We start from the raw sequence: 27,068 nt of genomic DNA, 5'->3' as shown, positions 1-27,068 counted from the left end.
GGTCTCAAGTACTGCATTCTAAGTAGGTTCAAGTCAACAGTACAAAGTCTTAAATGTTTTAAGACTTTAATTTTTAACATTGGAGGTTTTTAACATAAGTAGTAAAGCATATGTAAGTTATGCAAGATAATCCTAGAAACTCAGATTTCTTTTCAGAATATAAATATATATAATATATTTCCTCAAATCCTATTCTGAGTCCCACTAATACAAAGCATCAGCCAATACCAGTCCATCTTTTCATAAATAACACAGCCACACAGTTTAAGTAAGATACAGTCAATTAACTCAGAAGTAAAATCAGAACACGAGCTTCGGCCATGGCTTTTAGCTGATTCCTTAACCATTAAAATGTGATGGAATCAGCCCTGGACCCATTCCACTGGAGGCACATAGAGGCACATAGATATCAAACATGTTGGAGCCTTACTACATATGACTAAAGCTTAGTACAGTAGTTAGTGGACATGAAAGCTGGAACTGCCTGGACAGCTAAAATCCCTTGCATATAAGTGAGGCTCCCACAAAGTGGTCAGCACTTGACAGGGTAAGTGCTACGGTTTACTACAGTGCAGCAAATGCAGGGTACATCTTCTCAGATCACATACGGTGCCTCCAAGTAGTATTCAACCCCCTGCAGATTTTGCAAATATAACAAGTTGCAAATAAGTTAGAGCCTGCAAACTTTGAACAAGAGCAACATTTATTAACAGATGCATAAATATTACAAACAAAAAATATAAGTTGCTCAGTTAAATTATGATACATTTTAAACATAAAAATGTGGGTCAATTATTATTCAACCCCTAGGTTTAATACTTTGTGGAAAAACCCTTGTTTGCAATTACAGCTATTAATCGTTTTTTATAAGACCTGATCAGGCCAGCACAGGTCTCTGGAGGAATCTTGGCCCACTCCTCCATGCAGATCTTCTCCAAGTTATCTAGGTTCTTCGGGTGTCTCATGTGGACTTTAATCTTGAGCTCCTTCCACAAGTTTTCAATTGGGTTAAGGTCAGGAGACTGACTAGGCCACTGCAACACCTTGGTGGTTTCCCTCTTGAACCAGGCCTTGGTTTTCTTGGCTGTGTGCTTGAGGTCGTTGTCTTGTTGGAAGATGAAATGACGACCCATCTTAAGATCCTTGATGGAGGAGCTGAGGTTCTTGGCCAAAATCTCCAGGTAGGCTGTGCTATCCATCTTCCCGTGGATGCGGACCAGATGGCCAGGCCCCTTGGCTGAAAAGCAGCCCCACAGCATGATGCTGCCACCACCATGCTTGACTGTAGGGATGGTATTCTTGGGGTCGTATGCAGTGCCATCCTGTCGCCAAACGTCACGGGTGTGGTTGGCACCAAAGACCTCCATCTTGGTCTCATCAGACCAGAGAACCTTAAACCAGTCCATTGCGGTGGAGTACATTACTTAGCTCCCTCTTTGTTGTCCTTGGGTCAGCCTTGACTGTTCGGACAAGCCTGGCCTCGGCATGGGGGGGGGACTTTGAAAGGCTGTCCAGGCCATGGAAGGTTAATAGTAGTTCCATAAGCCTTCCACTTCTGGATGATGCTCCCAACGGTAGAGACAGGTAGGCCCCACTCCTTGAAAAGGGTTTTGTACCCTCTGCCAGCCTTGTAAACCTCCACGATTTTGTCTCTGATGGCCTTGGAATGCTCCTTAGTCTTTCCCATGTTGACCATGTATGAGTGCTGTTCACAAGTTTGGGGAGGGGCTTAAATAGTCAGAAAAGGCGGGAAAAAACAGATTAATTAATCCAAACATGTGAAGCTCATTGCTCTTTATGCCTCAATTACTTCTTAATACTTGAGGGAACCAAACAGAATTCTGGTGGTTTGAGGGGTTGAATAATAATTGACCCTCTGAATAATACTTTTCACAATTTTAAAAAACAATAAACAAAGAAATAACATTATTTTTTGCTGCAGTGCATTTCACACGTCCAGGCTGATCTACAGTCCAAATGTCACAATGCCAAGTTAACTCCAAATGTGTAAACCTGCAAAATCTGCAGGGGGTTGAATACTACTTAAAGGCACTGTATCTACGAGTTAATCTGAGTCACTACTCAAGTCAGTAGTGGAAACGTCTAAGTCAAGCGCTGAGTACGTCTCATGTTTTCAAGTTTAGGTCAGTGTAGTAAATATTTTATGACTACTTAAGCATGTTAATTTCATAGTAGTTACTAAATATTGTGCAGTAGTTGCTATAAGAGAAGCTTTGGGTTCAGGAGATCATATGGATGCATACGTTCATACATTATATACATGATTTGTAATATTTTTATTGTTTTATCTTATTTATATATTTATTTATTTATCTTCCAGATCCCATCATCCAGGTTCCAGTTTATTTACCAGAGTAAGTGTGGGTTTCTTTGTTGTTGTATTTTTTAAATATATTTTTATCTGTCTATTTTTTCTGTTTGCCAGTCTGTTCATGACGTTTTTTTCTTCTCTAGACCGGGTTTTCTCCCTGACCCCAACGATGGCAGTCTGTACGTGCTTGGAGGAAAAAACAAGGAGGGCCTTATGGTAAGTGTCTTCATTCACCTGTGTCTGTTTCTGTGGATTTGTTGGTGTGTTTTTGTGAACGAATGGTTTCTCTTCTGTGCAGAAACTGCCCTTCACTATTCCAGAGCTGGTCCACTCATCTCCATGCAGGAGCTCAGATGGAATCCTATACACAGGTAAGTGTGAGAAGGGAAATCCTTTTGACAACCATGAGATTGATTGACAAGTGTGCAAGTTTTTTAGAAGCTTAACAGCAAGTTCTTATCATGCCTGTTCGGTAGTATTTTGGTTGGAGTAGATTTGTAGGTCTCATTTCCGTTACAGTGGTTGACAAGTCTTTATTGTACCTGCTATTTCTCTGTTTATGCATTCTGCTGACCTGGAGGGTGTAAAATACAGGGGGTCACTGCAGGACAATGTGGTTCTACCTATTACCTGTCCTGATGTGAAAGGTTTGGATACAGTGAATTTTGGTTGAAAGCTTTCACAAGGCTGTTCTATACATACACTATGTGTCCAAATGTTTGTGGACACCCCTTCTAATGAATACATTCAGCAGCTTTAAGTTTCGCCCACTGCTGACACAGATGGACAAATGCGCACACACACACACACAAACACGCACACACACACACACACCGCTTATCTAGTCCCTGTACAAAAAGTCAATAGAATAGAATGGAGCAGTGGAAGAACTGTGTTCTCTGAAATGATGGTTGGTTTTCCATCCAGTACTTGGGGATGAGGTGGAGTGGTGATACTACAACATCCTGACACTCGTGTTGCTGAATGCAATCAAATCCTCACAGTAATGCTCCTCCAAAAACTAGTAGAAAGTCTTTCCTGGCCAGTAGAGACAGTTAGTAAATTTAATACATTTGTTTTATATGATTGAAAACTGTGATTTTAAGCTTTTAAATAGCGATGAAGAATCCAGAAAACTTCAGTGTGGTATGAGATTGGAGTAGCACAATCCTAATACACCTTAATTAACTGAAAGAAAAAACAAAAAGTATGATATAATGTTGACCTACTTCCCAAAAGCATTGTCTGAGTAATGTTATGCAGCCCTTCCTTCTATGCAAACAAGTACACTTTTGTTAGTGTAGTAAGTATTTCATTGAGGCCCATTATAAAGCATCTAATACTGACTCATTGTTTTGCCTGTGTTTTTGTGTGCCCTGCAGGTAAAAAACAAGACACATGGTTTGTAGTGGATCCTCAGACAGGTGAGAAGCAGACGAGTTTGAGCACTGCTTCCTCCGACTCCATCTGCCCTTCAGCTCCTCTCCTCTACATTGGACGTACAGGTGAGCACAAGCACACTGAGCTGATTGGTCCTGTCAAGTGGTGACCAGCATGTTAGCTTGTGCTTGTGGTGTAAGCTTGGAGCTTTAGATCAGGATGTGGTTGGTGTGGCGCAACAGATAACACCACTACCTGCCACTGAGCTACCACACCATGTGGGAGACTGGGGTTCGATTCCTAGTCTGGGTGACTATGCTGTGCTGCACCAATAAGAGTCCCTGGGCAAGACTCCTAACACTACATTGGCCCACCTCTGTAATACGAGTAACCTTGTAAGAGTGTCAGCTAAATGCCATAAATGTAAATGTAAATCAGGAAATAGATCCTCAGATATTTTACTTTGACAAAGCTAAATGCTCCGATTAGCTAAAATGTAGAGCCACTGACCTGTGATCGTGCCACCTCCATGCTTCACTTTATTAGAATATGTTTGTTCAAGAACGGACTGTGTACGCTTTGCACCGCACATACTGTTTAAATTCTGTCCAGAATGCTTCATTTTCTGGCAAACACCAGATGTGCAGACAAGGTTGTTGGTTTCTTAACCACCCAACATGTGACATGCGTCACCATTCGTCATTTAACCAAACTCTGTTTAACAGCTAAGGAAATGTGTACACTCTGTTTAACAGAGTGTCTAATGAAGTGGCATAGAGTGCTCTGAGGTTTAATGTAGGGATGCACCGGTCCATCTGTTTCTGTTCGGATACTGATACCGATACATGAACGTTGTGTATCGGTCGATACCCAAAATCCAATGCCATGGATGAATTAATAAGCCATATATCTGACCATGTATGAGAGACTTAAGGCATCAGGATTGACGTAATATTAACTTTACTAACTTTGTAAAAAATACTATAACAAATTAACATAGATATAAATTAACCGAATTTCTGTTACTTTCTGATATTTGTTACTACGATTAATAACTGTGCTTGACCTCGGCACAGTATTGTCTGAGCTCAGGCAAGCTTTCATTCTGAAATTCAAAGTCTGTGAGACTAAAGAGGAGCCAGCAGGGCCTCCCTTCTTGGTTCTCTTTGAATGGAAGACAAGCTGGATCACTCTCTGAGATATGATGACAGGCATGTTGAGGCCACCACACTTACTGTTTGCTATGATCTCTCTATCACATCTGTAGCTCCAATCCTTTATGTTATGAAGCCTAGAATACCTTAGAGAATCAGGTTCCATGAATGAATCGGTCCCGTGGATCAGACTAATTATCCAATACCCAATCTATTTTTTTTAGCTACATGGCTAACAGCTATTCTTTAATTATAACCGACTGTCAACCAACGAGGGTGGTGCAAAACGCTGGAGCAGCAGGCTTTTTTTAGTTGTACTTATACATCCTGGGTCGCTTGGCACCTCCTAGTGGAAATCGCTTATACAGAAGCATTTAACAGCATTAAATATCTAGGTATTGTACTATGTACTGATAGTACACAGTTTTTCCAGTCCTTTAAAGTGTGGTTATCTTTCTCCAGAGTACATGATCACCATGTATGACACGAAAACCCAGGAGCTAAGGTGGAACGCCACGTATAACGACTACTCTGCGCCTCTCTACGATGATCAGAAATACGACTACAGTAAGTTCCCACACACATACTAAAGCATTAAAGCTGACCAGTCTGACCAGTCTTACAGTAATTTATACTACAATTGTTCAGTTGTGCAAACACAGCTTGTATGATGTCCATAGAAAACAATTGCCAGTATTGATCTCTGTGACACTGGTTTTATATTTATATATATATAGAGTGATTTGTAGTGCTGATTGAGGCATTAGGCCTTTAGTCTGTAATCACCTGCCCAGGGACTACAGATGAAAATTAGTGTATTAGCAAACTTATTTTATATTTATATTGAAATGGAAACTGAATTAATGATAATAATTGATTAATGTCCTTTGTTCCTGGTAAATAAATAAATATGTAACTAGAATGGGACCCCCTGGAGCAGCTGCACATGAGCCTAAGGTGTCCATACCCTGTGCCAAATGTGGGCTTGCGAGGTTTAAAGCCCCCCAACATTGAGCTGAAGAACTGTAGAACTGTGTCCTGGAGTTGTATTCTCATATCCCCAATTACTTTTCTGGTTTTACACATTTGGCGGTGGGACTAAACACCAAGTGTCCCAATACTTTTGTCCATGTAGTGTAAGTTCTACCAAAACTTTGAAAGGACTTTGCAGCTATGGGAATTTGCATGTCTTTTAATTTCCGGTGTGCGTATGTGTGTCTGACAGAGATGTCCCACTTTGCGTCCAGTGGGGATGGTCTGGTGGTGACAGTGGACCGGGACTCGGGCGACGTTCTGTGGATGCAGAAGTTTGACTCTCCAGTGGCCGGTTTCTACCTATGGACCCAGGACAGCCTGCGGCGAGCGCCTCACCTGACCGTGGCCACAGAAACACTGAGATACCTCACGTTCACCGCCCAGAATGCACAGTCGCACACTATGAGATGGACCTACCAGTTCACCCAGGAGCAGCACAGCACCAAAACACAGCTTGTGTAAGACATGCACTGCTGCTGTATGCATTCAAAAGCTTGGAATGATTATACAATTAATAATATTAATTTTCCTTATATTTTGGTGGGCAAGAATGTATTATTAGTATATTTAGATTTTGACTGGACATTGGTGTAAGACACATATTCTATGGATTGTTGTAACCGCTGCGAGAATTTAGGTGTCTTCAAATTCAAACATCATGTGGCTATTATTATTATAGCAAGCAAATTGCCTTATTATAGAGCCAGTAAAGCACAAATAATGCATGACGCTACTGAATTTGCATAGAAATTGACCCATAATTCAATGGCTATTATCCTTTATTTTATTCTCTTGAGTGAACCAGAATGTACCACAATTTTCATGTTAAAATCAATGTAGCTGGACTCCCGCTACTGGGGTTTGGCTTATGAACTTGTCACCTTTTTCACTGCTCAGAGTTTTCATGTCTGTATGTAGCACTAAAAAGGGGTTCTTTGACTTTTAACTATAACAATAATGGAGCCCGTCTTGCTGCTCTATAGAACCATTTTAAAGCTTCTTTGCAGAACCATAAACAAGAGGTTTTCCAGCATCTTCTTATTGTATCATATATACAAAACAGGGCTTCCAACAGAGTCTATTTAAACATATAAATAGTGATTTCATTTTTTGAACGTAAGTTTATACCTACATATGAAACAACAGCATGTAGCAAACTGATGGATTTACTGGAAACAAACTGATATTTGAATTGTGCTTATGTTTCCACACAGTCCTACTCTGTATGTTGGGAAGATGGATTCTCACCTATATGCCTCCACCTCACTTGTGCATGAAGGAGTCGCTGTAGTGGTAAGTGTCCTTAAGTAAGTGTCAGCTTTGGTTCGGTTAAACCTAACCCTGGTGCGATTGCTCTGTTAGTGCGGTTCGTTAAAGTAAGTGTAAACACCGTGTTTCCAACTCTGATGCACACCAAACAAGTGGAGCGAGACTATCTGAGCAGGTGGGTCTTGCCCCGTTTTCACGGGGTCACTCCTGTCCTCAAAATCTAGCAACAACCAGGTCCACTTGCTCCACCAGCGTCATGCCGCCTGCATCTGCCCGCTTTATCACGAGCGAGTGTCCATGCAGGTTCTGTCTGAAGCTTTAGTTTAGTGGGGCTGTGTCCCAAACCGCACAATACCACAGTGTTTTAAACTAGTCACCATTAAAACTGGATTCATTAGTGTAGGTGTGTGTAAATTGGGATGCAGCGACAGTGACAATTAATTTCACAGCTTTAAAATTAACATTGTTCTGTGGCAATAAAATAATTAGCATGCGTACGTTATCAAACATGGTGAAATACTGATATCCAGAAGATGTGATTTAATAAGCCAGTTTTAAAGGTCCAGGGGTTAGATTAAATTTTTTTAGGCTAGTTTTTGCATGAATCACGCTGGACCTCTACACACCTGCCTTGTGCCGACCAGTAAACCCAGTTTACCTTTGACTGACTTTGACTGTTCTTCTGCTTCGACAGCCTCATGGCCTCACTCTGGCCCGGATTGAGGGGCCAGTCACAGCTGGGGTCACAGTGGGGAACGGGCAGAGCGAGTGTGAAATCACACCGAGCACTGACGTGAAGTACCCGCCAGGAAGTCCCAACCCCCTGCAGAACCAGTGGCTACTGATAGGTTTGTTCTAGCACTCACAGCACGTACACATCCAGGTGCTTATACATAGGAGAGACCTTCCTAGCACTGATATGTGAAGGCTCCTCCTAGGTGCTCACTCCCACACATTAGAGATATTGTGTAAAGCACTGAGGTTATTCGGTTATTTACATAGACACATATACACCTATCAGCCATAATATTAAAAACACTAACAGGTAAAGTGAATAACATATACACTCACCATGGGGTGGTAAATATACATTAGGCAGCAAATGAACAGTCCCTTCGTGAAGGTGATGTGTTAAAAGAAGGGGAAATGGGTAAGCGTAAAGATCTGAGCCAAATTGAGGTGGCTAGAGGATCTCCAAAACATCAGGCAGGTCAAGTGGGGTGTTTCCAGTGTGCAGAGGTCAGTACCTACCAAAAGAGCTGGTGAATTGGTGACTGGGTCAAGGGCTCTCCAGGCTTATTGATGCAGTCCATGAAGGCCCCACCTCTTAATTTACAGGAGTTGAAATGATCTGCTGCAGATGTCTGGGTGCCAGATATCACCAGACCCCTTCTCGTTTTGGCAGCACAAAAAGAACCTAGACAGTAGGCAGGTGGTTTTAATGCTATGGCTGATAGGTAAAGAATTCACAGCTAGTCATTTATTTGACCTAATTATGAATTAATGTCGTAAATATGCCTTTCTGAACATAGGCCATCACGAAGTTCCCCCTCTGGCCCACACTACAATGCTGAGAGAGTTCCCAGAGAACCTGCAGCGCTCTGGTGATGTTATCCCCTCTCGTGGGTCGGCTTCCTCATTTCGGTCTGGACCTCACCCAGTGAGTCACGCACTTGCACTTTGCTTGACCATTTATGCGTCAGAGGTGGCTGTTAGCCTTCTGAGCAGCTGATGATACTCAAAGGACAGTAAAAGGAATCATTTTAATTGGTACATTACCTTTAACATTATAGCAGATGTAGTGGTGGAACTTAGTAGATTCATAGATTCGTGGACATCAGCTCTATTACAGAGAATGGCCCACTCTCCACATCTCTTTTTATTGCCACTAGGTGTCTCCTTTTCCCTTATTTTTATAAATTTCGTCTGTTGTCGTTTATCTTCTGGGCCTTGCAAAGACATCTCTTGTCTCTGTTGACGCACATCAACATGGCTGTCAGATAGCAGGCGCAGAACACACCCTGACTGGAATGTGTTTACATCTCTGTCTGATAGCAGCAGGACAACTAGCTTCCTTCAAGGCTGATTGCTTGTAAAGCTACACTGCCCCAGCTCCTTAGCATCCTCTCTTGTTGTGATGGTGTGTTGTAGAAGTATACAATTTATGCATTTTCTGATTATATACCATTATGGTTCATGAACCCCTGATCACTGTAGCTAAAAATGACCTGATGTTCAAAAGGAATGAAAAATAGAATAGTGCACTACCTCTAATCTGAAGGTCTTTGCAATCAAACAGGGGTTTTGATCTGCCTTTCTAGCAGTTCTACAAGCAGTTCTGAACAATAGCAGTAAGAGGTAACAGAGTAGAAATGTATGTAGCTCTGCCCCTGCGTTTAACACTGAATCTCAGTTTGAGTTTAACAAGTGTATCAATAGAGACCTGATAATGATATCACTCTGTAAAAACACTGCTGGCCTAAACAAATAAAATGTAAAACTTATACTTTAAATATTAACTCATGTTATTATCAGACTTTAACACCTTAAAATCACACTTTTCTCATGGTTAACCTTCTGTTAACCTTTTTAAAAAAAAATTGTGATGTCTTCTACATAGTCGCCACCAGTAAGCCATGAGCGCTCTTCCCCTGTGCTGCCCGACTCCCTCACCTCTGATCCTGTGACCTTAATCGTGGTGACGCTGCTACTGGGTGCATGGCTGGCCTTCTTGCTGACTTTTATGCGAGTAAGTGTATTTTATTTCTATTTTATTTGTTGTTTCTGGCTGATAACGTACCAAATTAATGAGGCCTGAAGGTTCGTTATATATACACTATATGGGCAAAAGTATTGGGACACCTGCTCATTCGTCGTTTCTTCTGAAATCAAGGGTAAATTAAAAAGGGTTTATCCTGCTTTTGTTGAAGTAACGGTCTCTACTGTCCAGGGAAGAAGGCTTTCTGCTAGATTTTGGAGGAGCATTTCTGTGAGGATTTGATTGTATTCAGCAACAAGAGTGTTAAGTCATCCATCATTGCAGAGAACACAGCTCCGTTGCTCCACAGCTTAATGCTAATGCCTAATGCATTGGGCAGCATGGTGCCAATTGGTTTATGTTGATCTGCTCCAGAGAGTTCTTTTCTATTTGCAGTACTTCTGTACAGGGACTAGACAAGCTGTGTGTGCGCATTTGCACATCTGTGTCAGCAATAGATGCAACTTAAAGTAGCTGAAGGCATTCATTAAAAGGGGTGTCCACAAACATGTGGACATGTAGTATATTTATGTCCCTCTGAATACATGTTGGGATTTCTTCCGTTATGAATAGATAACAAGATTTAGGCTATGGATACAGCTGGATTTTCTTTCATATTAATTGTTAGATTTTAGTGCATCATTCAATGGAAGTTATAAATCATTGATCTTTATCATCTTTCTGTCTTTGTCAATCAGCAGATCAAAAAGCCCCAGAGGTCTGTGCAGCCTGCGGAATCTAGAGCCCTGACTGATCAGACCAGTCAGACCAGTCAGCTTATTCCCACAACCACAGACACGGCCCCCTCGTCCACTTACAGCAGCAGCAACCACTCGTCACAGAGCGTCTCAGCCTCATCGAGTCAAACCCCGCCTCCCTCCAGCACTAAAGACTCTGTTCCACCAGCGACATCCAGCCAATCAGAGAGTGAGAATGCTTCATATTGGCAGCTCATGTCAACTTTTATGGGCCTATCACAACAAAGATAATATTACCAAAATGTGAAAAGAAAACTATATTTAGTGAGCTGTTAAGTTAAATAGATTTTATTATATTCTAGGTTCTTTTCAATGAGCAAAAAAAGGTAAATCTATGTAAATGATCATTGTTAGAAATGAAAACCATCAGCTAATATACACTTTTAGCCTGAAATTTTATAGAATATGTTGATTTCTGTGGATGGCGCATGTTTAAATTACATAGCAAGTGGCAATCAGTCTGTGCTATTATGAAGCCAGTATAAGACAAATGATGGGCAATGTTTCACAGCGATATTTTAATTTCGTGATATCGTCCCTTTTAAGAATGTAGTTGAACGAAATCAGTTAATAAAAGTACTTTAATTAACCTGCAAATTCATAAACTCTTTTAAATCAGGTGCTCAGCCCGAGGTAGTGGAAGTTGGTAAAATCTCCTTCAGCCCTGCAGAAGTGCTTGGACACGGGACAGAAGGAACGTTTGTGTTTCGGTGAGTGTGTCTACTACACATTTAGGATACACACTGATTCACACTAGATGCTGGAACACTGCTGTGAGGATGTGATTGCATTCAGACAAATACGCTTTAGTAAAGTGTATGAATGGAGCTCCATTACACCAGAGAACCGGAGTTTCCACTGCCCCACAGCACAGTGATGTCTGGGGACTTTTGGACACACAGTGTAGTTTTAGCTATTATTATAAATATTTAATTATTAAATAATGAAACGTACTGTGGTACATTTGTGTATAAATATCTATTCATAGTCATTTTCTTGCCCCCAATTTTCAAAAGTGAGATTTTCTGGAAATTAATTGTGTTACAAATTTAAGCTTGACAGCTTTCCCCAGTTAATGATGAATCTACAGCTGTGTTCATTAGTCTGTTTTTACAGATTTCTACAAATCACTACCATTACATTATATGTCATTATAGAACACTACTGTACATCCCCAAAAAATGAGTGTCATATTATTAAAAACATTGATACCAAACTGTGACAACAGTTGACAAAATACTGTATTCCTCTGTGTGTAAAGGGGTCACTTTGACGGGCGGCGTGTTGCAGTGAAGCGGATTCTGCCGGAGTGTGTGGAGTTCGCTGAGCGGGAGGTCCAGCTGCTGCGGGAGTCCGACGAGCACCCCAACGTCATCCGCTACTTCTGCACTGAACGCGACCGGCAGTTTACATACATTGCCATAGAGCTATGTGCTGCTACTCTCCAACAGGTGGGTGTTTTCTTGTTGAATCGTTCTTTAAATTACGTTCTTGAATAATTTTAATCAGAGTGTTGTGCTGTAGTGTGGAGAACTACAGTTACATTTCATTGTAATGTCTTATATTCAGTAAGCTATACTGACACAGACCAAATGAAATAATGAGAAACTGGCTATACACACACCCTTTAAAATAATAATAATAATAATAATAATAAGGCAAATGTTGGCAAAATAACCTTATTGTTACACTTGTATATAGGAAATTACCCACACTACCCAGTTGAGGATAGCAGTTTGTTCTTGATTGACTCATGTCATTATTTGCACAGATATAGTATTTAATTATTATAGGCCACACGGTACCATACGTTTTAAATGACATTACAAATGGCAATTGTTTGGGCCCAAGCACTGTGCACAGTTAGCCAGTAGAGCACAAATGATAGAGAAGTGTTTTTAGAATATATGTATAATAGATATTGGTCCTAAAATATATGTTTATTTTATATACAGATCTTGACCTTAGTGTAGTAAAAAATAGGATTTTAATAAAAAACAATTCAAAACTACAGTACAGGTTCTTGATATGTCTTGTATGTCCATAGCTGAACTCACTTACTTAGTCATTTTGAAACGGTTACGCCTGTATTTTAGACTCAGAGTGGAACGGAATGCAAAATTGTTGTCATGTTTAAGTCACTCTTCTAGGATTGATGCCACTGGTCTGGCACAGGGGTTTTGAATTTGCCACCTTTTCCAGTTGTCACCTGTGCAAAGTGTTATGAAGTCTTGTATTGTTTCTCGCTGAGGCTAAATACCGTGATTGATGACTCTTCAAATGACTCCATGCAAAATATAGAAGTAACTAAATAGGATGACCTTGAGTAGCCGAATACAGTTACCGAGGATGCAGTTGAAAACTGGCCTGTTAAGTCTATGAGAATAGAGCACAGGTTGATTCTCTCTGCGGACAACAGAGGGCGCTGTAATGCTTTGGCAGCAATGCAGTAAGTGCAGTAACTAATACATGGAAGTACTAGTAATGCACTCATTTAGTTGCTACAGTATTACTGAAAGTAGCAGGTAGGTCTTGTTTATTGTGCAATATATAACAACATAAATAAACCGTCTATAGCTGTAAATGAACCTGTACATATGTATTGTTGTGTTGATATGTTTACAGTATGTTGAAGACCCAGCCTGTTCATATTCTACCCTGGATCCCGTAACACTGCTGGAACAGACCATGTGTGGCCTCAATCACTTGCACTCCCTTAACATTGGTGAATCCCTATCACCTTAATAAGTGTTCATAGTTCATATGGTGATTCGACCACCATTTTAATTTACTTTCACTAACACCACTCTCTCTCTCTCTCTCTCTATTTCTCTCTCTCCTTATTTCTTTCTCAGTTCACAGAGATTTAAAGCCAAGAAATATTCTTCTCTCACTGCCGGGAGTGCTCGGCCGAGTGCGAGCGGTGATCTCAGATTTTGGCTTATGCAAAAAGCTTCCAGACGGTCGGCACAGTTTCAGCCTGCGCTCGGGAATCCCCGGGACCGAGGGCTGGATTGCTCCGGAGTTACTCGGCAATGCTCCAGGAGAAAACCCAGTAAGTGGATGGATGGATGGATGGCAGGCAGCACTGTGCAATGACATACAGTGTGAAAGGGGTAGTTCTGTGCCTATATAGAACAAAGTGCAAGAGTAAATGATAAATAAGAAACTATTGACATATGAGAAGTGCATCATAAGTGAGGCAGTGGTATAGCCAGTGTGGGGTGGGGTTCAGTGCAGTGTTTATCTGGGCAGTGAGTGTTTATTTACTCAGTAAAACACTAATAACACTCCTACAGAAAGTTGTGGTGGTTTTCTATCACTGTGTTCATTAAAACATCTCCAAAGTTCTCATGGAGTCTGGTATCATTTAAATCAGTGATCATTGATGTTAATTCAGGAGGTGAGCTGGTGATGGAATTGAACACATCCTTGCACTGGCTGGTATGTGTGTGTGAGGCTAAAGGGCAAAACATGTAAAAACTTTAACCAAGCACCACAGTGTTCCCTCTTGTCTTTCTCTCATTGTTGTTCTTGTAGACGAGTGCAGTGGATGTGTTCTCAGCTGGCTGCGTCTTTTATTATGTGGTGTCCAGAGGACAGCACCCATTCGGGGACACGCTGCGGCGCCAAGCAAACATCCTCTCTGGAGCCTACAGCCTAGAGCACTTTATGGAGGATATACACGGTGTGTGTTAGTCTGCCTAAATAAAATTGCTGGTGAACTGTAAAAAAAATAATGCAAGTTCAAGTGGCAATCAGTGGGGTCCAAGCACTGTGTGCCATAATGGAGCCAGCTTAGCACAAATGATGGGCAATGTTTTTAGATTGGCCTTGTTTATAATAGATGTGGGGTAATGATAAGGAGAATTTTTTGAATGGTTGGTGTAGTGTAGTGGGTAAGATTACTCTCCCTGTGGCAGACTGGAGTTCAGTTTCCCAGCTAGGTAAGCACACCACGCTAGACCATTGGGAAAGACTCTTAATATTACATTCTCCTACCTGTGTATCATGATTCAGGCCGCAGCCTCTCTGGATAAGAACATCAGACAAATGTCGTAAATGAAAATGCAACTGAACAATGAATTACTTTTTGTGTTTTGCCATTTTCAGAGGATGTGATTGGGAGAGATTTGATTGAAGGAATGATTAGTGCGGACCCGGAGTCCCGCCCCTCCACAGCCTCTGTTTTAAAACATCCGTTTTTCTGGAGCCCGGAGAAACAGCTGCAGTTCTTTCAGGTTTGTATGAACTGATGCATTCATTAGAATACCAGTTCAGTTATTATATTATATATTGCTATTGCTTTTGAGAAGACCATAAATAAATACTTTCATATAAAATCTGATACATTAACCCAATGTATGACATATACACTGACATCTTGACACAGGACACTGTCTGGACACAGTATTCACAGATGGACAGCTGTGAAACTAGCAATTGAATTGAGCTGGACGTCAGTTTTAATCACTTGATTTAAGTTGCCATTGTTTGATTTATATTGAGGACTCCACATGAAATAAGTCAATTTATCATACTGTTCTAATATTTGTGCTTCTTTGTGAATATTGAACATATCATCTTTGTAAACCGCAGGATGTCAGTGATCGTATAGAAAAAGAGCCAGCAGACAGTGCTGTTGTGGTGCGTCTGGAGACAGCAGGTAGATCGGTAGTCAGAACCAATTGGAGGATGCACATCTCCGCGCCCCTACAAGCAGGTGAGTAGTTCCTAGCCATCTGTGTCATCGAGTATCTGCACACTGACAAAAGGTGTTAAAAGGTGTTGCCCAAATGTGACAAAATTCATATCTAAATGCTGAACAAGCTCCACCCATCGGCTCAGGTACCTTTAAAATATCATATTTAAAGGTGGCCCACTGTTTCCCATACCATTAACCTCTCATGCTGCCTGGTCTGGAGAAGATATGTACACGGGCCAGTCCAACATTTGCTTTATAGCTTTTGTTTTTTAACAAAACCTAGAAATTAAGTAAAGTTTATTTCTAATGTGAAAATATTTAGCAATGACAGTAGCTTATTCAGTCTGGATTTTCTTTACAGTCATGTGTTCGTATAATAATCTTAGTAATTACTCATCAAATCGTCATGTTCAAACAAAAATCATTAAAATGATTTAATTTCCAGAAAAGAAATGAATTAAATGAAAAAAGTCCAACAATGAACATTTCCAACTTGATGAGATAAGCACTGACCAGTGTTTCATTAATATGGAAATGTTTGTTGATGGAAGTTAAGAACTTAAAGTTTTTTAGCTGTGGTACTGAGTCTTTTATAATCTGCTACTATTTAGTATATATATATATATATATATATATATATATATATATATATATATAATGTCCTTGATACTGTTCTTTTAGTATTAATTCACTTATTCTCCTGCGTATCAGATCTAAGGAAATTCCGCACATATAAAGGGAACTCTGTGAGAGACCTGTTGAGAGCTATGAGAAATAAAGTAAGTACATGCACATACACATACACATAAATAACTTTACCTTATCTAGTAAAATGTGAATTCCTTATAGTTAAATTGACAGATGGATTTTTTATTATATTCTTGTATATAATAAAATATATAAGTTTTTATATATATATATATATATATATATATATATATATATATATATATATATATATATTGTTTGCTCTAATGGAGCTAGACCTTGTCAGTGTGTAAATTATCATTGTCAGCCTCCAACCAGCTTATATTTAACACATGGATTTCTATGCACTTTCACATACAATATAATAGTTGAGCGGCCCAAGTGGCAATTACCGGGAACCAAGCACTGTACACCATTGTGGAGGCAGTATATTACACCTAATTTATAATAAATGTGCCGTCTCAAAAGGAGAGTTTTGGACATGTAAACATAAACAAATGTATTTTTGCCTTTTTAAAATACATTATGAAACCAAGTGAGATGTGGTAAGAGCCCACTGAAACACTGCTTTGCCAGAAAGAAGTCACAGGTTAATTAACTGGTTGGACTCGGTGTTTAGTTCAGAGTTAGGCATGTGTTCCTTAATTACAGCCCTCACTCGCTCGTGTTTGTATTTCAGAAACATCATTACCACGAGCTCCCACCAGAGGTTCAGAGTGCGCTTGGTGAGGTCCCAGAAGGCTTCGTGTCGTACTTCACCTCTCGTTTCCCGCGGTTACTGCTGCACACGCATTCTGCACTCAGCATCTGTGCCCCAGAGAGACTCTTCCACCCTTACTACCACCACTAAACACAGACACACACACACACACACACACACACACACACTACACTACCTCCTACACCTACAAACATACATATGATCATTTATATTAAGAAACAGGAGTTTATTACACTGCTACAAGTGAATCGAGCGGGGAAAGCATGGTGGAAGACACTGGACACAAATGGATGTGTGAGATTGGATTTTTGAGTGATTCCACTTCACTCCTCCCCTCCTGAACCGTTACTGCGAACTACTGCGATTTCCTGATGTTTTTCTTTTTTGTTTGTTTTATTTTTGAACATTTTTAAGCCATGAGGACGACGGCCGCTTTTTCCATGTGCCTTTCCACGTTTCGAGTGTTCTGAAGTACAGATCCCACGTCAGATTGGGCTAAACCAGCAGACTTGAATTCAGGCCTGGATCGCTTTTATATGATGTTTAAAAAAAAAAAATAATGGACTCTGAAGTGTCGCAAAGTATTCACAGCTGTTTTTCTTGTTCAAGCAGAACAACCGGAGGGAAGTGGATGCTGTTCCTTAGATGTTATTGCCATGGCAGTGTAACTCCGGCACTTCCCAAAGACTATTGTAGGCGTCCCTCTTGATATTTAAACCTTAAATCCCCAGTCACACATCGCCAAACCTCTTGAGTTTTGATTTTAGAAGAGCTGTGTTTTAGTGGGGTATGGGCGTGTAATGTTTATACCCGATAACCTCTGATCTAGAATTAACACAATCCCGCCGGTGCCAGTGTTAGTATTCTACCTAACACTTATATTCAAACTAGAATTTATTCCAGGATTATTCCAGTGACCTAATCTCTACTGGACACAATGCTAATGACAGTTGTCTGGATGCGTTTCCTTGTGCAAAGTAAAAAGAACAGAAATATATATTATAAGAACAGAAATAGAACAGAAGAGAAATATATATTGTAATATTGAAGAACAGAAATATATATTGTAATATTGAGGAACAGAAATATATATTGTAATATTGAAATCTAAAGGGTTTACATTATTATATCTGAATATATATATATATATATATTCAGATATAATAATGTAAACCATGTAGATTTCAATATTACAATATATAATCGAGGTATTTTAGATATTATTTCAATAATTCCATGAACAACAAGGTGTTAAATACTAATTTATTTAATATTATTATTTTATAGTAGTTTAACACAATTGTTGTTTGCTCCTAACATATACTATTACTCATGTTTCCATCTCGAACTAAATATACAGGTTTACAGCTTAAAAACCAAAAATCTGGAGGGTTTTTTACGTACAATTCTTTTTCATGTTTGATTCAGCCCGCTGCCCAATGCTCTCCACTGTGGGTTTTGCTGGTTTTCTGTTCTTTTTAAACAAGGAAACCTGTTAAACATCCGGACTGTGGTAATCCAGCATTATATTCAGAATTAAACCCAGTAGATTTCAGTCCATTTGGTGCTAAATTATGAAGTGTCCACAAAAAAAGAAGAGGAAGAGTATCCTCCTAAGCAGAGGATACTGCAATTGTAATTAATCTGCTAGAACCAAACGGGTCGGACACTTCTTTAGCCTGGCTGGAGCTCGGTGGGGGAGGGTGGGATGGTTGGTCAGAGTCACATAAGGTCATTTGAGATTACACTCAGTTTGGGAAAGGGGAAATCTGAAAGTAGGACCATCTGCTCCACTTAAACACCAATTAGCAATAACAGTAAGCCCAAGTGGGACTACAGCAACAGCTGTTCGTTTACTAAGAGGCTGGCACTTCCCACTGCTGTCAGGATTGGCAGACAAAAACAAACACTCTTTCAGATTCATATATACAAACACCTGAAAGAAATACAGCATTTTGACACGCAAGAACCTCGTCCTAAGCAAACTGTTAAATATCCATATATGTAATTAGAATTATAATCCATATGCTGTGCAGTCCTGCACTGCAAAAATATTGAAGGAATAATTTGGCGAGACATCAAATGAACATGACTCCAGATGCAGTCAGTCAGCCAGGACATATCTAATGTTGGCTTCTTTAATTTACAAAAGGAGATGCTAGATGCTACGTACCCCTCACTCAAGTTAATTTTATAGGGACATTTGGCTTTCAGGTGAAATTTATGGAAAATGTAAAAAGCTCATGCTACGTTGATTTGATATCATGAAAGTAGAAGCATGCAGTGGTGATTTCCTCATGTGGTGTGTATACCCCAACAAACGATGCCCAATGCTGTTCAGAAGTCGACTTATTGCCTCGACCTGTTGTGAATTTTGCCGTCAAGCTCCTTGTTAGATAACGGCAAGAAGCGCAAAATGTACTGAAACAGCTGGACATGTGCATTCAAAAGTTTAGAGGAGGTCACTTTAAGTTCACCTGTAAAGGTTAACAGTGCATTTTAGGTTCATCCTGAAATTTCTTCCAAAAAACTAATATTAGTAGTGTATATAATACAGTAAGTGGGTGAGGATTTTGGTGAGTATTTATGGAAGATACTGGGGATAGTCAAAACACTGTGTTCAGGTGCTCATCAGAAGGGTCTACCTAAATGTAAATACAACTTCACTCCATTCAGGTGCTTTTTGAGAGATCCGTAGGCTATCCCAAAGCAAATACATTGAGCCGTCCACAAACACTGAAATACCAAACTTAAGTCAGCTAGACAGTTTCTCAGTTGTACAACTTCACTGGCTGGTCAGTCATATTTTCCAAGTGGTTCAAACGGTCCTTCTAAGTTTCTGAGACCACTCAAACGCAGGATTAGCCTAGGAACAATAGCCTAACATCTCCTACAGTAAACTAAAGATGCATGCAAGATTAGTGGGAGCTTCTACCTGACCAAGTATCCTGCCTAAGGATCCTAAATCCCCCTAAGGTTATATCCAAACTTCTTACAATGCTTTGTTGCTTCAGTGTAGCGATTACAAGCTGTTGCTGTTCCAGGTTTTTGTGCACTCAAGAATTGGCATTTCCTGCTCTGGAGTTTCTTCTATAGTAAGAAAGTGGAATTTGCATTTTGATGCATTTCTGGACAAGCTGAGAAACAGACCCAGAAGAGCAATACAGGATTTCACTGTCCTACCCACTGCCCCAGAGTTACACAGTGGCAACTATAGAGATGCCACTCACCATTAGAGGAGGGTCACCGCTGATTTTAAAAAGGTTTAAAATGTTAACTGCAATAATGACATGGTTAATCATTCTTGTGCGCCTTAAATACTGAATTACTGAGTTACCAGAAAAGCCAGTTGTTAATATTGCTCAGTATTTCACTACTAGTGTAACTTTACTGGACTTTTTTTGGGAAGGATTACTGAGCAATTCAAGAGTTTACACCAGTGGATAGAGGGTATTTACCCAACCTTCTGTTGCACTATGGGCCTCTAGACTGCACCTGATGTATTAAATAAATAATAATAAAAAAAAAAGTTTATTTTCTTAATGTTAAACAATAAAAGCATGTAACTACTTAAAAAGGATTCCTCTAAAAGTTGCACCTTGTTCTGCAAGACCAGAACCATCAACCTGTGTGACGCACCAATACACCCAAGATGTTGAGGATTAACCAACCATAACTATTGCATCAAAAACGGCCCACTTGTTGTACTCCCAAGATACCAACCATAACGTGACCCATGCAAAAAACAGCTTGGGTTTCCAAAACCTCCAGTAGTTTATTTTATTTTTTTTATTTTTTTTTTAAATACACTTTAAATTCTTAGTGTAGAAGGAACAGCATTTCAACAATAAGATCTTTATTAATTGGGATTATTGGTCAGTTTAATAAAATCTCATTAACCTGTTGATATTTACGTCTAAAGCTTTTATACAAAAGAATAGACACAAACAGTAATACAGACAAACATCTAAAAAAAGGAGTTAAAAAAATGAAAAAGCAAATGTACATGATGCAGCAGACGAGGAGCATGGTCACATTAAGCTTTTTCATCCATGAGGTGGAAAGGAGAGAACGAGGAGTAAACAAAAGTACAGACAGAGGAAAAGTGTGCAGTCCCCTATAAAGCTCACAGGGTTCGGCCACTTCAGCATCAAGTCAAAGGAGTCCATGGCTGTGTCTGATGGGCTAGCTATCTGCCATCACATGGTCGTCTTGTAGTTTACCCAGAGAGCCCTAGCGATGTGCGCTAGCGAGCTGAGGTGGCGCCCGTGGCGGTTGCTGCAGCTGTGTTTTTGCAGGCCATCAGTTTCTCCACCATGCTGCGGGCGTAGCGCAACCGGCTGGCCAACTCCTTGCAACAGCCGTACTCCTCGATCAGGCTCATTTTGTAGGTGCAGAACTCTCGCCTCTCGTTGATGTACGTCACGGCGCCCATCAGAGGGCACAGGATCAGCTTGGTGTGGTCCTGGAAACAAAGCCAGAATTAGAACCTAGAAGAGGACAGGGGCTGGACCAAACCTAGATGTGCTGCAGTCTGAACAAGCTAGTGCAGATCAGTAATGTGAACATGGCCAATCGGATCTGATCCGCTATGTGGATCTAGAGCAAATCGTTTATCATAGAGAGAAGGGTTCGATTGGGATCAGCAGCCTCAGAATTTGGTATCATTTCCAATAAAGCAGGGTGGCCAAATCTAGCAAACAGGCCCTGACCAACGCATTGTCCAAATACTTTTGTCAGATGTAATTTACCTTATACGTGATTTTTTTTTTATTGCTCTTTGGTATGATTACTCAGATTCTTTGGGGCAGGCAACACTGCCAACTGTACTGCTGTGGCACTACATTAGCACAAAAGACCATCAGCTCCATTCCACCTCATCACATGGAGGTGGGGTGAGGTAGCGAGTGTGGCAAGTGTTGAAGCACCCAGACATCCCCCAAGTCTGCTCTTTCGAAGTGGCTGCATTAGGTGCTTGTGAGGCTGTCAGGTAAGGCATTAGACTAGGAGCCATCCTAGCAAACCAAGAGCCTCACAAGCAGCATCCACTTCACATCTGAGCCACCTCCCTGGGTCAGAATGCCCCTCCACAAATGGTGAGGGCAGCTACAGACACGTCCTCTTCTTCAGTAAGGCAGTGATCTAAGCTATATGGTGCCCTACAGTGCAACACTGCTGTTTACACTGAGCAGGTTCGTCACTGGTTGTAATCTAGTGCAGGGAATCTACTGTTGCACCCCCGATGTCATCAACACCAACCTGGAAGAAGTTGATCTGAACGGTGCCGTTGCTCAGATTGAGCACGATGGCGCTCTTGGTGCGGAACCAGTGCCGTAGGTAGGGAAGGCGGGTCAGCTCGTCGCCGTCACGCGGCGTTATGTTGGCGCCGGCCTTCAGCAAGTGCTCGCTCATGTAGTTTCTGAAGTACTTCAGCAGAGTGATCTGTGCAGCAGAGGAGACAGAAAGCATGCATCAGACCAGAGAGAGAAAGAGACCTTATCCAAGTCTTCACACGAATTCACCTAAGCAACCCACCTTTTTGGAGAGTGCAGGAGGGTAGGAGCGGACGCTGAGGTAGGACTCTGCAGCGTTGCGGTCAATGTACTGTAGACTGTCGCCGTCTTCGTACATGATCAGGCGGGTGAAGTCGTTGAAGAGGACCCCAACGCTGTTATCACACAACTGATACCCTAGAGAGGAGGCAAAAGCACCATTAATGACACCAACCAAACCTGGCTGTGCACACTGAGGCCACTGGCTCTGATGAGAGCTACAGTCCAGCAGCTGTCTAAACGGAGGGGTTTCCTGATCCCGTACACCCGATTCAACTTAAGGAGCACATGTGCTCAGACCGACCGCGCTCGAAGCGTGGGTTCCCCTCAGCACTGATTCTGCACAAGCGTCAGAGTGTCGAATCCTTACCTAGACCGTATTTGTCCGAGTAGTCGACCCATTTACTGATCCAGAAGATGGGGATACAGGCTGGGTCTTCAGCTTCCTCTGTTAGAAAAAAAAAAACAGGGGGAAGAAAAATTATGACGAGCCTCAAATGAATCGATAGGTTATGTTTCTTTAAGGCAGCTGGAAGGATTCTCCACACCTTGCCGAATGAAATCCCTCTCCGACGGTCTGGACGCGTTGACGCTGGTCAGCTGCTGCAACATGTCGCTCAAATGGGAGTCGGGCTGTTCGACGCCATCCCTGCATGCGGTGTACAAGACATTCCATCATCTGGGGAACCTTAACGGTTCCTTACCCACCCCCTTATGTGCCCTCAACAGTTTACAGAAACAGAATCCACGCCTCCAAACCAAGGGAGGGGTCTGTTAAATCCGCATACACATGAAAACAGGAGTCTGACCTTTGTTGAAGCTCCTCCTTTTGCGGCTGCTCGACTTTCCCCATCTTCTCGATTGGGCTATCTGTTAACAAACCAGAAAGGGGGTCAGAACCTGCAGCGGAGTCCTGACCAATACGTTCATTAACCAAACACACCACATGCATTCCTACCAGTATTCAAGGCTGTGAGAGGTCTACGGTGCAGGCCAGGCTCAAAGCTAGAGGGGGCGATGGAGAACCTGGGAGGTACAGTAAGGCAAGAGGTTGGGAGCCTGAGGGGGACGTATCCTGAGGTGAAAAACTCGTCTGTAAGTAGATCTGCTACGGAGGGTCGGAGAGTTGGGTCTGCGTGCAGCATCCGGCGGATCAGCGAAGCCGCCACGGGGTTAATTTGCTAAAAATGAGAGAGACAGGGGTGACCATGACGTTGATATTCATGCCATGTTCTGAACCATACTGCATTCCCATTGTTAAGTGAACCTCAGGCACCTATAAGTGCCACAGCTGGGTAACTTCAGACCACCAGACCAATTACAGCCATTCTAAGCCAATCCTTATAGCATACAAGCCTAATTAAGAAATCATACATTTTACAGTGCAATTTTAGTATTCAGGACCTTTGTACTGTATTTGTACCCTGTATATTGAGGCGGAGCTAATCAATACCTACCCTGGGGATCGTGTACTCGTTCTTTTTTATGCGGACATAGGTCTCCTTCAGGCAAGACGTCTCAAACGGAGGTTTACCAACCAGCAGCGTGTACCTAGCACATGAGGATCATGGTTAGTTACATCACTGACGGTTCAGCATGGGCTTAATTCTAGGCTTTTTAGGAACGGCAGCTAGCATTCACACAGAATCTGAACAGCATCCAGTGTCGGCTCAGTTTTTAATGGATCTGGGAACCTTTACGACATGCAATCTCAAGGCTTCCCCACCCATCACATGGGGACGACGACACCAAGGCCAACAGGAAGTCCTGAAGTGGACTTACAGAATGCATCCCAGCGACCAGACGTCCACTTCAAAACTGTGCCCTTTTTTACACAGCACCTCCGGGGCGATGTAGTTGGGAGTGCCACACAGGGTCTTCTTCCTCTCACCGTCGAACTCAATCTTGGTGGCCAGACCGAAGTCACCTGAGGAGTCATCGGACAGATCGGGGCAGCGTTACTTAGAGGGGAGTCAGACTCTACTTTGCGAGAAAGTCGCGGAGGCGTAGTCTTGCCTGCTTACCGATCTTTACTTCCATGTCGTCGTTAAGAAACAGGTTTCCGAGTTTGAGATCGCGGTGAATGACCCGGTTGTTGTGCAAGTAGTGGCATCCCTGGATGGTCTGTCGCATGAAGTACCTCGCTTCCGGCTCGGTCACGGCCTTCCTGCGCTTGTGCAGCTCCAGGAGGGACTGGAAGAGGAGATTAAATGCAAAGGTCAGCGAAGCAACAGCAGCTCAGGGCGCCGTTGCGGTGCCGTGGCGAACAGCTTGGTGGATTGAGTTGATGTAATGCGGCTTCTGCTCTTTTACTCGGTTTAGGTTCTTAGAATTGAACAAATATCTACAGTCTAAACAACTCAGTTATAGAATAAATCTCCAATTCTAATTTCAGATAACTTTCATTAATACAGACCTGGCTGTATTAGTGCGTTTTCCTCCATTTTGACTAGTTGAAATGATCTCGGCAATATGATGTGCCCCCCTTCATATTTACTAGTCTAAAGACCAATAAAAGCTATTTATCTAGTAGAAAGTCTAGATATCTATACATACTCCTAATCCACACTCCCATAAACTTGAAAACTCAAACACTAAACCAAGATTTATTTATTTTAGTAGAAAAACTAAAGACCTAAAACTAGTTTTACTACTCAGGGTACACATCAGAGTAAGAAACCTCCTACTAGTAAAAACGCAACTGTTGAGAATGAGAGGACCTTGAGAACACTGCTAGCAGCTAATACATCTGTAAAGCCAATTACAAAAAGAAATGTACAATTTCATCACCAACAAAATCTGAGTTCCTACAAGGACATTTCAAGGCAGTTGAATTAGGTTTAACTAAATAATAAATAAAACCAGAGTTACTTGCATTGCCTAGTGGCATTTTAGGCTACAATGACCTGGTATAATCCATGAATTAAAGCCAACAACTAGTCCAATAAGCTTTTTTCTTGCAATATGACCATCAGAATGACTATGAACGTAGATCAATTAATTCTAGATGACTTGCAACAAAAAAAAAAATGTAATAAATGCATTACAAAACCTACAAAAGACTTGTCGCCTTCAGCATTTAAAAAAAACAAAAAAAAAAAAAAACAACTTCATATGTTTTATAGGTTTCAGCCCTCAACCCACAAAAAAAAGCAAAGACCCCTGGCCCAACAACCAAGGCTCAGCCTTAAACATTAGTCATCAGACGTTTATGAAATGTGAGTAAAATGATGTTTATATTGAAAACCTGAAAACAAAGGCTTCACTTAACTACAAACAACAAAATGACTGCATTAATTCTTAAGATTTAGTATAACGTATTTGCAGATATTAGACAAGAGCCGATGGAAAAATTGGAGTCAAGACAACAAAGACCTCCAAACTTACCTAAAAGTTAGCAGATTCACTCACAGCATTGATTTGATTACCAAGATTAAATACTCAGTTATATAATTTGACATCTTAAATGTACCATATTTTGATTTCTGCAGATATTTATTTTGAATAATGAGAAGCTTGACAACCAATCACATCCCTGCCTTTTACAGCTACACAGTATCCAGATTTATCAACAGAATAAGTGAACAAATCTTTCCAAAATGTTTAGAAAAACATAAAAATTTGCTATTTTAGGTGAAATAAATTTATAAGAAAAAAAAATTATTAATTTGAGGAAATTTCAAATACAGCTTCACTGGAGCTCTGACGTCACATCCTGACGTTTAAAATCCACACGTCGGACACAGGCTCGCAGAGAACCGGTCAAAACTCCTCATTTAAAGCTCAACAAAACACCAACTTCACTTAAATATCGATGATTTAATAAAATATGATGTTAATTTCCACGTTGGTGAGGTTTCAAACCACCTATAACGGAGTTAGAGAGCGCTAGCGAGGCTCGGCTAACGCTGACTGAGGAATTCGACCGTTGGTGAAGACAGCTAGCCTTAGCTTAGCCTTAGCTTAGCCTTAGCTTAGCCTTAGCTTAGCATAGCCGCAGTCACGAAGGGGCTTTGGTGGTCTCAGGCTGTCATGAGGGGCTCAGTTTAGACAGACGACCCCCCCCAACCCCCCCGAACCCCTATTTACCCTCCTCCTGCAGATCTCCAGCACCACGAAGACGAAGTCGTCGTCCTCGAAGAAGCCGTGGAAGCCCACGACGTGCGGGTTGTCGAGGCTCTTGTGGATGGCGATCTCCGTGCTCATCTTCTCCTTCTGGTGCGGCTTCATGAGCAGAGACTTGGGCACCACCTTACCGGCAAAGACCTCCTTCGTGTCCATGTCCGTGATCTCGTAACACTTGGCGAAGCCGCCTTTCCCAAGGAAGCGTCCGCGCATGTAGCGCTTCATGGTGCGGGGGTCCACCAGGATGTCGGGGATCTCCTTCAGGGGCGCAGACTTGGGGTCGACGGTGACCGAAGGCTTCGCCGCCTTCGCCGCTGCAGCAGCGCTCATGTTGAAGAGGCTTTCCGGACGGAGAAGTGAGGGGGGACAACGAGGCGCAGGACGCGGCTGAAGCAGGGGGAGACGCCCGGTCGAGGGTTTCGAATCAAAACGCGAACCGAACGAACCGCCGCCCGAAACAGCTGAACTCCGACAGACCCGGACCGCGTCCGAAAGGCTGCTTTCTGGTGCTTTCTGCGGGATATCCTCAGTAGACGTGCGGGGGGGACACGCCGCTGCTCTCGCCGCTCTC

At 41.7% G+C, this 27,068-nt stretch overlaps 2 protein-coding genes across 3 annotated transcripts in view; one reads left to right on the top strand and one right to left on the bottom strand.

Moving 5' to 3' along the window:
• Positions 1 to 20,729, top strand: part of ern2 (endoplasmic reticulum to nucleus signaling 2) — a 25,560-nt gene extending 4,831 nt beyond the window's left edge. Inside the window, exons 3-22 of one of the 2 annotated variants that reach the window (XM_072657658.1) lie at positions 2,342 to 2,375; positions 2,476 to 2,548; positions 2,631 to 2,703; positions 3,715 to 3,837; positions 5,329 to 5,433; positions 6,092 to 6,359; positions 7,116 to 7,194; positions 7,865 to 8,018; positions 8,703 to 8,830; positions 9,791 to 9,919; positions 10,630 to 10,855; positions 11,306 to 11,396; positions 11,948 to 12,137; positions 13,312 to 13,411; positions 13,542 to 13,741; positions 14,227 to 14,374; positions 14,800 to 14,927; positions 15,286 to 15,409; positions 16,103 to 16,170; positions 16,779 to 20,729. In XM_072657658.1, the coding sequence (XP_072513759.1) occupies positions 2,342 to 2,375; positions 2,476 to 2,548; positions 2,631 to 2,703; positions 3,715 to 3,837; positions 5,329 to 5,433; positions 6,092 to 6,359; positions 7,116 to 7,194; positions 7,865 to 8,018; positions 8,703 to 8,830; positions 9,791 to 9,919; positions 10,630 to 10,855; positions 11,306 to 11,396; positions 11,948 to 12,137; positions 13,312 to 13,411; positions 13,542 to 13,741; positions 14,227 to 14,374; positions 14,800 to 14,927; positions 15,286 to 15,409; positions 16,103 to 16,170; positions 16,779 to 16,949 (2,612 nt within the window). In that variant the 3' untranslated portion in view covers positions 16,950 to 20,729. Of the gene's footprint in view, positions 1 to 2,341; positions 2,376 to 2,475; positions 2,549 to 2,630; positions 2,704 to 3,714; positions 3,838 to 5,328; positions 5,434 to 6,091; positions 6,360 to 7,115; positions 7,195 to 7,864; positions 8,019 to 8,702; positions 8,831 to 9,790; positions 9,920 to 10,626; positions 10,856 to 11,305; positions 11,397 to 11,947; positions 12,138 to 13,311; positions 13,412 to 13,541; positions 13,742 to 14,226; positions 14,375 to 14,799; positions 14,928 to 15,285; positions 15,410 to 16,102; positions 16,171 to 16,778 lie in introns of both variants that reach the window. The other variant, XM_072657657.1, reaches the window with a different exon arrangement.
• plk1 (polo-like kinase 1 (Drosophila)) lies at positions 20,670 to 27,068 on the bottom strand. Its single transcript, XM_072657667.1, has 11 exons — positions 26,462 to 27,068; positions 24,397 to 24,565; positions 24,155 to 24,299; positions 23,830 to 23,923; positions 23,331 to 23,553; positions 23,182 to 23,242; positions 22,921 to 23,021; positions 22,743 to 22,820; positions 22,356 to 22,510; positions 22,080 to 22,262; positions 20,670 to 21,285 (listed from the first exon to the last, which is right to left on the bottom strand). Exons 1-11 carry the CDS (start codon positions 26,825 to 26,827, stop codon positions 21,067 to 21,069), a joined length of 1,794 nt encoding a protein of 597 aa, XP_072513768.1. The 5' UTR covers positions 26,828 to 27,068; the 3' UTR covers positions 20,670 to 21,066.

This window comes from Salminus brasiliensis, chromosome 15 (genome assembly GCF_030463535.1).
Source record: "Salminus brasiliensis chromosome 15, fSalBra1.hap2, whole genome shotgun sequence".
Taxonomy (NCBI): domain Eukaryota; kingdom Metazoa; phylum Chordata; class Actinopteri; order Characiformes; family Bryconidae; genus Salminus; species Salminus brasiliensis.
This window is presented reverse-complemented; position numbering and strand designations above follow the sequence as displayed.

Coding starts and splice junctions, on each gene's coding strand:
- plk1 (XM_072657667.1), bottom strand. CDS start 26,827: ATGAGCGCTGCTGCAGCGGCGAAGGCGGCGAAGCCTTCGGTCACCGTC. Junction 24,566..26,461: donor TGGAGATCTGCAGGAGGAGG/GTAAATAGGGGT, acceptor CTCCTCTTCCAG/TCCCTCCTGGAGCTGCACAA. Junction 23,022..23,181: donor AAGGAGGAGCTTCAACAAAG/GTCAGACTCCTG, acceptor CACCGCATGCAG/GGATGGCGTCGAACAGCCCG.